The sequence below is a fragment of the Aplysia californica genome, unplaced genomic scaffold (genome assembly GCF_000002075.1).
Source record: "Aplysia californica isolate F4 #8 unplaced genomic scaffold, AplCal3.0 scaffold00024, whole genome shotgun sequence".
Lineage (NCBI taxonomy): Eukaryota > Metazoa > Mollusca > Gastropoda > Aplysiida > Aplysiidae > Aplysia > Aplysia californica.
Genome location: NW_004797294.1, coordinates 2072952 through 2082835, shown reverse-complemented (window position 1 = coordinate 2082835; position 9884 = coordinate 2072952). Strand labels below are relative to the sequence as shown.

Below are 9884 nucleotides of genomic sequence, written 5' to 3'. Positions count from 1 at the left end.
AGCGTCAAATTTCTCAAAACATCAAGACATTTTTTCCGTCGTTGGTCCCAGCAGAATTTTGAATTTTATGAAGGCCATTGGCCTTTATGGAAAATTGTAGTATAGAACAAAATTGAACAATTAAAATGTTTTTATGAAAGTTGTTTTAGTCTGAAATTATATATCTACACCAAATTTTTAATATTTTATCTTTTAAGATCAAATAACCCTTACATAGCCGTGCAGTAAACCACGTATAAAAAAAACCCCAACTTGTGTTTCGCGCGCTCATATAACCTTATGCAGTTGCGAGCGCCGTAAAACCCCATACTAAACTAAACTAAACTAGGTAGCCTACTGAGCAGACAGAGCTTTGTGATTCCAGGGTAGCCACCTAGCAAATGTTGTGATACCAAGTGGCTTAGCGTATCTGGTGGTGTGCTAGAGTGATGTGTAGAAATCACTGCCTTGGTTGAGCTTTTTGGCGTGTTGCCCCTTACTGTAAACAACGTTTATTTGTCTGTTTTCTGTGTGAGTGCGTCTGATTTTCATGACAGGTCAGAAAAAAAGAAAGGCCATCAAAATGGCTTTTTTGCTATTGATATCATTTTATTTTGGCTATACTGACATGATCTTTTCCTAACATACGAGTATATTATATGCAAAACCAGATAAAAACGACGTGTTTTAGATTTTAAAAAAATTTCTTGCATCCAGTTAACCCTTGATGACTGGTAATTTACGAAATTAATTACAACATGGGTCCAAGTCCAAGGGGGAAAAATGCTGTTTTGCTGTATTTAGCTGTGGTAGGCCTTTGTGCGTCACGTTGTTGTCCATGTTAGCGCACGTGAGGGTTTTCCTTGCTCTGGATCTTTAAAAAACACTTGGAAACTGAGAATTGTAACACATCCACACACGCACACACCCCAAACACAGATACTCATACTTCTACTTGTAGCTTACTCTCTCTTTCTCTCCCCCACTCTCGCTCTCTCTCTCTCTCTTTCTCTCTCTCTCTCTTTCTCTCTCTCCCCTCTCTCTCTCTCGCTCGCACTCTCTCTCCTCTCTCCATCTTCTTCTTTCATTTCTCTCTCTCTCTCTCTCTCTCTCTCTCTCTCTCTCTCTCACACACACACACACACACACACACACACACACACACACACACACACACACACACAAAGACATACACGCCCGTCTCCACACCTTAACCATATCTAACTATGCATCACTCGATCTGAGACGCCCCAACCCCCCCCCCCCTGTTTGCACACCATATAATATAATCCCAGTGTTCAATTTAACCACATTCCTTGTCTAGTCTGTGTTAAGGTTTGGAATAAAAGTAAAGTACAGCCCCCCCCCTCTCACCCCTTAACCACCAATATCGAAGCGCTTGACCTAGTGCGCAGCATCTGGGTCACTCGTTGAGCCTCCTCAGTGAGTTGTTGATAGTTACAGTTACACTGTTGTGACTTCCAGGAACATGAAACAGCAAGCTGTAATCCTCGTGTTTCGAAAAGACTTGAAAGGAGGGGGGTATGGGGATGGGGGAGGGGTGAATGTGGGGTGGGTTGGGGTAGGGGGGGGGGTGTACTTTACTTTTACCAGTTGAAGTGGAAGGAAAGTCAGTAGCCCGCTCATTATTGATTGCTCTGTCCTTGTTTAGATTTTGAATTGCATTGTAATTTATTGTAGTGTTGACATGGCAGTTTATTTATTGAAGATGTGCTGTGTTGAAATGTCCGTATTTTATCAAAGAGTGTGGCTAAGATAAGTCACTCTCTCCACCATTTCTGCACTCTGAAGTCGAAGAAACCACTGGTTTTAATGAGAACGTTTTGTTCCATTTCTCCAATAGAATTTAATGCTGCTGTTGGAATTTTGAAAAAATCTTTGTTTATATTAATAAAGGCAGGAGTGGCCCATCTTAAGGCACACTCTTTGGTATTATCACGCCGAGAAAAAAAATAAAACGATTATAGAAACTACATAAGTGTTCCTCGTTTTTGTCATTGTTCTTTTGAGTCTTATAAAGTTATGAAGCTTCTCAAATTAGACCCCCCCGGGGGCGGTGCTATTGACTGAAGTGTCTTAGTCCATTGCCAAAGGGGGGACATTAACCTGTCCTTATACACAGTAGAATTGTAAATAGGCTGATTCATCGATGTCATGCTCATAACTGTGCCTGAACTGCAACAGGGAACTGCTGCTTTTTCTTTCCTAATCCTTACTATCGTCATTTTTCCTCTACTTCTTTTGTAATTGTATGTTTGTCGCTCACACTCTTGTGGCCCGCTATTTCCGGGGTGCCTTGATAGTCGAAGCAGACTTTGTGCTGGTGAAGCTAGAGAGGTGAGCAGAGTAAGCCCGATTCCCTGCAAGGACTTCTCTGTTGACATCCACTCTTTGGCCTTATGCAGTTGCTAGCGCCTTAAAACCTCTACTAAAACAACCCCCCCCCCCCCCTTAACAAAGTAGATATACTGGAGCCAAGAGAGAAGCCTGCAAGCTATATACGCACATCCACGAGTGGAAATGGAGCTTTTATTAAATGACAAAAGTGGTAAACGCTCCTCTACCACTACCACTACTACCAGATAATAAAATATGGCCTCATACTCACTGGCCATAGCAGAAGCCACAAGTAATCTTACTCTCATTTCGTTTATTTTCTTAAGAAATGTTCTCCTCTGCAGACGCATTGATTGGTAGTCGTCATACATTAAAGTTTTTTTAGTAAGAGTTTTACGGCACTTGCAACACAGTAAGGTCATAAAAGGGCTGAAGGTTAGAAGCGTTACAAGATAGTAACTGATACAAAAAAAAGGAGGAGGAGGAGGGGAGATCAGGACGATAGATCTCTGATAGTGATAGGAAAGCACGTGCAAACCACACCAGAACACCCACCAACCACCCGCTGAGGCATTGGCGGACAAGCTATTATAATTGCTATTATTACTACTACTGTTGTTACAAATAACAACAATGTGGGTCCTCGTGGCCTAGGGGTTAAGGTGTTCGCCTCTCATTCAATACGTCCCAGGTTCGAATATTGATAGTGAAGAAACATTTCTTCTCTAAAATAGTATCCGTTCACATCCTTTCCTGCTCTATAACAATGTTCTGTCGTCTTATTTCGTCTCCATTTTCAGCCCCTCCCACCCCCCACCTACTTTGGCCCCCTCCTCTGGGCTCCTGACTCTTTCTGCAGCCTTTTTACTGCTACTCCTTGGCTCCTACTTACTGCTGTCTTTCAGCCACAGCCCTGATCTTCTGGTAGGATCGATCTACACCTAACCTTCAAAGTCAAGGGCGAAAAAGCTCGGAGGTCTCGCGTGGAAGTTGCGCACGTAAAAGATCCCTTGGTGGTGTAAAACCGATTAGAGTAGGCTTCGGCCGCCACCCAGGCAAAATTCAAAATTTCACTACCACTACCAAATGAAAATGTGTCCCGCACGCTCATATGACCTTATGCAGTTGCTAGCGCCGCAAAACACTTACAAATTAACCCCCCCTCCCAAAACCCCAATATAATAATTATTCAAATAATGACGACTGCTTATTTCTTGTTTGTTACGAGTTCCCGTCCATGTGACAGTTGTAGATGGGACGGCTAACAGGTCTTGCTTCGGAGGCTGGAAATATTTGTGTCCCCATCAAAACAGTTTAGACCATTTATTAGAAAGTGGTCCACCTCAACCCTGATTAGTTTAAGTTTAAGTTAGTTTTAGTCAAAATGTGACGGCACTTGCAACACAAACAAGTCATACGTTATAAGTGCTGAAGATCTGCAGTATTACTGGAGACTAGAGAGCGAAATACGCAGAAAAGAAGAAAGAGAGAGAGAGAGAGAGAGAGAGAGAGAGAGAAAGAGAGAGAGAGAGAGAGAGAGAGAGAGAGAGAGAGAGAAGGATGACAGATGTTCTATAGGAAAGAGGAAGCAAACACCACCAGAACACCCACCAACCACCCACAGAGCCGTGAAGCGCAGTGAAAAACAAACAAACAAACAAACAATCAGTCAAACTAACAAACAATCAGTCAAACTAACAAACAATCAGTCAAACAAACAAATACACACACAAACAAACAAGCCTTTCAAATCTAGATTTAAAAATTTGTTAAAACAAGACAGAGCCATGTCTAGAATATATAAACCTGATGATGTTTATTCAAAGGAGGCTTCATGTTAGTGAGGCATCAACGTACATATTTTGTTGCTGGATGTTACGTGCACAGGTTATATTTATGATGGTCGTTACATGATGTATATTATTGTTATCATTATTCACCGACTGCTCTCGAAAATGTTGGCATTGAATGATGTTCCTGATGCCAATGTGGAAATGATGGCAAATAATAAACCTCTCCAATATTGTTTAGAAACAAGTATCAAAGGATCGTAGTGTAGAGGGTTCAACAGAAACGGAAACAGTATTTCGATAGAAAGTGACAAGATCATTATTCTTAGTGTAAAGTTTCACTTCACTGCTCAGGATATGTTTCAGTTCACTGTTCAGGATCTCCCATAACATTAATTGATTTTGGAGGGAAAAATGAACAAGGTTTTAATTTGGATGTTTGAGGGTTAAGATGTTTCTTTTCATTGTAATGACGTGAGTAAAGTCTGGAGTTTCGATTCTGTGCTCGTTCCATGTGGTTGTCATCCTTGGCTGTAATGCAGACCAGACAATTCTTGAACACAAGGGGAACACAATCGTGTGGTGTTGTTGCAAGATAGGAAATGGATCGTTTTTCCTCTGCACTATGCCCGGACATTTCCAAATGTACATAATGTTGATTCCATCTCTTTACCTGTATGGTGGGAGCATTTTTTCAATTAACCCCCCCCCCCCCCCAAACAAACCCTCATATGAGTGAACGATTCGAAACTGTCTCTGTTCGGATTTCCGTCATTTTGCTGCCCGGGAGCTTCATTGTTGTCTGCGATCAGAGCCTGACCTTGACACACTTTCTGGTCTGAGTTAATATTCTTCCAGGTCTTCCTCGTCGCCGCTTTCTGCCGAGTTGAGTCCAACCTCCTCGTAGTCTTTCTCCAGAGCGGCCAAATCCTCTCGCGCCTCGGAGAACTCTCCTTCTTCCATGCCCTCGCCAACATACCTGGGGAAAGTACGGGGACAAGAAATGAATGACCGTTTCATTGAGAGAACAACGGAAAAAACGACCTTTTCAAGGGAGCAAAAGGTCTGTTTCATTGAGAAAACAAGGGGTAAAAGGACTGTTTCATTGAGAAAACAAGGGGTAAAAGGACTGTTTCATTGAGAAAACAAGGGGTAAAAGGACTGTTTCATTGAGAGAAAAAGGGTAAAAGGTCTGTTTCATTGAGAGAAGAAGGGTAAAAGGACTGTTTCATTGAGAGAAGAAGGGTAAAAGGACTGTTTCATTTTGAGAATAAAGGGAAAAAGACTGTTTCATGGAGAGAACGAGGGAAACAGACTGTTGCATTTGGAGAACAAGGGAATATAAGACCGGTTCATTGAGGGAGTGAAGGAAAAAAAGGACACAAAGAGAATCGAACACGAAGGATGAAGAATGCTATAGAAGAAGACCATATATGGTATTCATATTGACACCGGAGTTTGATAACTTTTTACAAGCAAGCACATCGCTACATTTGAAGTACAAAGTTCTATCTGCTCAATACCTAGTTTAAAAAAAATTGACGTAAAAATATATTGAGTTTCACAACATGTCAAGCTTTTCCGAAAGTAATTCTTTGAATATTATCTTGATAACGACTCCCGAATAATCTTACTCTTACAATTTTGATACAGCAGACAGAACATTTGGTTTCTATCCTCATGGTCTTTAGTAAGCCCAAACGATAAAACATTTCAGATTGAAATTTGCAATGCGTAGGTAGCGAATTTCGTCACTTGACTTGGTGGGATTGGTTTGTATCAAAGACTGACAACTTGCCACCAGAGGGTCAGTTGGAATTTATGTACACACCAGCTGTGTGCTGTGTGTAACCAAAGATCGTACATAACAAGATAGTTCACTCGGCCTAAAATGTGTCTGTGGAAGTCCGCGCATTGGTTCAGAGGACGCTGCAGTCTTTGATTTGAAACTCTCTTTCGTTTCTCCAGAAAGCTAACCAGATCAAAACAACCTCCTGCACCCCCCCCCCCCCCCACTTAAAAGACAAAACAAAATCCAACAGAAAAAAGCCAATATATATCAGCGCTATTTCCTCGTGCAGAGCGGGCACTGCTGAGGTTCTTACCAGTGTGTGTGTGTGTGTGTGTGTGTGTGTGTGTGTGTGTGTGTGTGTGTGTGCGTGTGTGTGTGCGCGTGTGTGTGTGTGTGTGTGTGTATGTGTGTGTGTACTCACCAGTGTACGAAGGCTCTCTTGGCGTACATGAGGTCAAACTTATGGTCCAGCCTGGACCAAGCCTCGCCTATGGCGGTGGTGTTGCTCAACATACACACTGCACGGTTCACTTTGGCCAGGTCCCCGCCGGGTACAGTGGTGGGAGGCTGGTAGTTGATGCCAACCTGGAAATAAAAAAAATAAAAAATTAAGTTCTAGTAAGAGTTTTACGGCATTTGCAAGACAATTAGGTCAACTAAGTGCCGAGGATTAAAGGTGTCACAATTTTTAAAAATTGTGTTTTATTTTGGAAAAAAAAGGGGGGGGGGGGGGGAGGTTTACAAAAAAAGCATTAGAGTATTGTATGAAAGAAAATCCTATAAAGATTTAGATGGTAACATATTATTTGACAAGGAAAAATGTTCCTTAAAAAAGGGGGTGAGGTGGGGGGATTGAAGAGAAATACATCGATACAAAAGTGGTGTGTAAAAGCAAGACATAGAGACAGACACAACAGGGGGGGGGGGGGGGGTTGGGGGGGATAAGAACCTACCAGTGACACGCTCCAACCACCTGCAAGAGCATTGCATTAGTATAATAATTTTGCAAGACAAATGAGAAGGAGAAATACATGTAGATCTAGGCCTAATTGCCATTATAACGGAAGTAAACAATACTCTGAAGCAAACTCGACCGGTGATTGTTTGTCTTAGTACACATTTTACAGCACTATCGACACAGTTTAGTAATGTAAGCGCCACAAACAGATCTCCCCATCACCCACCGTCCTAACCATTGGCTGATAGGACCGACAGACATTTGTGAGGCATCGTGGTGAAATCAGGCACTCGTCAAAATAATGAAACTGAAGAAACTGCCGTTTTCCCGCATGCTTGGGAATGTTTAATGAATTTTTGTTTTTGGCTCAACACTTTCCATGTCCATTAAAGAGCACACTTCTGAGTGGATAAAAACTGGAAGTGTTGATAAAAGGCACGAAACATGTACATTTTCTGTTAACATGGACTCTCAAGCTAAGGAAATAACTTAACTTTGCAGCCATTTTCCACTAATTTTACCTCTAAACCCCTACCTCCTTCAATTGTAAACATCTCGACTTGTATTCAAGATAACTGGATATTTTTAAAATCGAAAGCAAAGCATTAAATACCTCAACTGTCAGATGATACCAATAACTCCACATGCCCCCAAAAATGACGAGCACCTGATTCCTCCACCTCGTGATACACTTGGGCTTTTATAAATCTGTCAGAGGTGAAAGGAGACGGACTCTCTCCAACAGCCTCTGTGGTGTAGCGGTTAGGGGCTTCACTGTCGCACGCAGGGGACCCAAGTCCGATGCAAGAGTGGGGCGAATTTTTATCGAATCGAGTATCTCGGTCTGTCTGCTGGGATATTGGGAATCCCTCTCAGAATGGGTTGGCCCTTACAGGCATGGTCGCAAACCCGCCTCCTATATTATGATCTAAAATGTGTCGATGAGGACTTAGAAACACACAGATCTAGAGAATCTACATTTTTTAGATATATTTTCTTTTCTTTCGGTCACTGTGGAAAAGTAGGAATCGAGGCTGACCTTGAAGCCGGTCGGGCACCAGTCCACGAACTGGATGTTCCTCTTGGCCTTGATGGAAGCGATGGCGGAGTTCACGTCTTTGGGCACTACGTCACCACGGAACAGCATGCAGCACGCCATGTACCTGACAGGTGCATGTTGGTGACGTTAGTTTAGTTTAAGTAAGAGTTTTACAGCACTTGCAGCACAATAAGGTCATAGAAGGGTCGAAGACTACAGGTGTTACTTGGGAGTTATATACGAATAGACGAGGGAGGCAAGACATGGAAGATAGATTGGAAAGGGGGGGGGGGGGGCGAGAAGTCAACGATAATGATCACATTTTGTTAAGAGCAGATCTAGATCTAGATCTAAATCTAGATCTTATCCCTAGTAGATCGCTGCCTCCCACCCCACGCCCACAGATAGATTCAAAAGTAATGAGGTCAATTAAGGTAATTGTATTGGTCAAATTCGTTCATATCACCCCCCCCCCCCACACACACACACAAAATAAATTTAATCAAAACCACACAAAAGGTAAGAAAATCACTGGTTTATGGTTGTATGTGAGACGGGTCCAATAGAATTGCAAAATGATCGAATTCTAAAGACCCCCCCCCTCTCCCTGGCAACTTGTAGCCAAACCCATTTCCTATTCGTATGTAGATCTAAATCTCACAGATCACACACTAGACCCAAAGCAATCCCAATTTTCGCACAAATCCCCTAGACAAACCCTCTCCTTCCGCCCCGGTCATCTAAGATAGTAGTTTTTACGATACGATACGATACTAGATCTCGATCTAGATCTAGATCTAGATACGTTTGCATATTCAAGATCTACTAACCTCCCGCAGCGTGGGTCACATTTGACCATCTGGTTGGCGGGCTGGAAGCACGAGTTGGCCATGTCGCAGACAGTGGTGCGCTCATGGCAGGCTTTGTCGGCCGAGATGACTGGGGCATAGGTCGCCAGGGGGAAGTGGATGCGAGGGTAAGGCACCAAGTTTGTCTGGAATTCGTTCAGATCCACGTTCATGGCGCCTTCGAAACGCAGAGACGTTGTGACGGATGACACGACCTGGCTCACCAGACGGTTGAGGTTTGTGTAGCTGGGGCGTTCAATCCCTAGGTTACGACGGCAGATGTCGTAGATAGCCTCATTGTCCACCATAAAAGCGCAGTCTGAGTGCTCCAGGGTGGTGTGAGTAGTGAGGATGGAGTTATAGGGCTCCACAACGGCATTGGAAATTTGTGGGGCTGGGTAAACGGCGAACTCTAACTTCGACTTCTTACCGTAGTCAGCAGACAGTCTCTCCATTAGCAGGGACGTGAAACCGGAACCAGTTCCACCACCGAAGCTATGGAAAACGAAAAAGCCTTGCAGACCCTCGCAGTTGTCAGTGAGCCTCCGGATTTGGTCGATAACAGAATCTAAGATTTCCTTACCGACAGTGTAGTGTCCTCGTGCATAGTTGTTTGCTGCGTCTTCTTTGCCGCTAATCAGTTGTTCAGGATGGAACAGTTTACGATAGTCACCCGACCTCACTTGATCAATGACATTAGGTTCGAGATCAACAAATACTGAACGAGGTGTATACTTGCCATCTCCAATTTCGTTAAAGAATGTGTTGAATGAATCATCCATGGGGCCTCCTTCCGCCTCCTCTGGGATGAGCAAGCCATCAGGCTGTATCATATGTTCTAAACAGTACAGTTCCCAGCATGAGTTTCCAATCTGCACGCCAGCTTGGCCCAAATGGATAGAGATGCATTCACGCATGTTGGTGGTTCAGCGCGAAGCAAACCTCAAAGCCCTGCAGAAAGGAATATGGAGGAATCTAAAGAGGGCCCCAGAAGCAGTCTCCCTGTGTTCTTTTGATGGGATAAAAAGTTATCTCTTTTTGCCTCCTTCCTGACAAGATGTTTCTCAAGGCGTTGCTAACGGTGACGTAAAATAAATAGAGTGACGTACGGCGATGACGC

General features: G+C 43.2%; 1 protein-coding gene across 1 annotated transcript; it reads right to left on the bottom strand.

Annotated features, from left to right (window-relative positions):
- Nucleotides 1-4129: 4129 nt before the first annotated feature.
- On the bottom strand, nt 4130-9884 carry LOC101858683 (tubulin alpha chain). Its single transcript, XM_005090982.3, has 4 exons — nt 8747-9884; nt 7917-8040; nt 6341-6504; nt 4130-5106 (listed from the first exon to the last, which is right to left on the bottom strand). Exons 1-4 carry the CDS (start codon nt 9679-9681, stop codon nt 4971-4973), a joined length of 1359 nt encoding a protein of 452 aa, XP_005091039.1. The 5' UTR covers nt 9682-9884; the 3' UTR covers nt 4130-4970.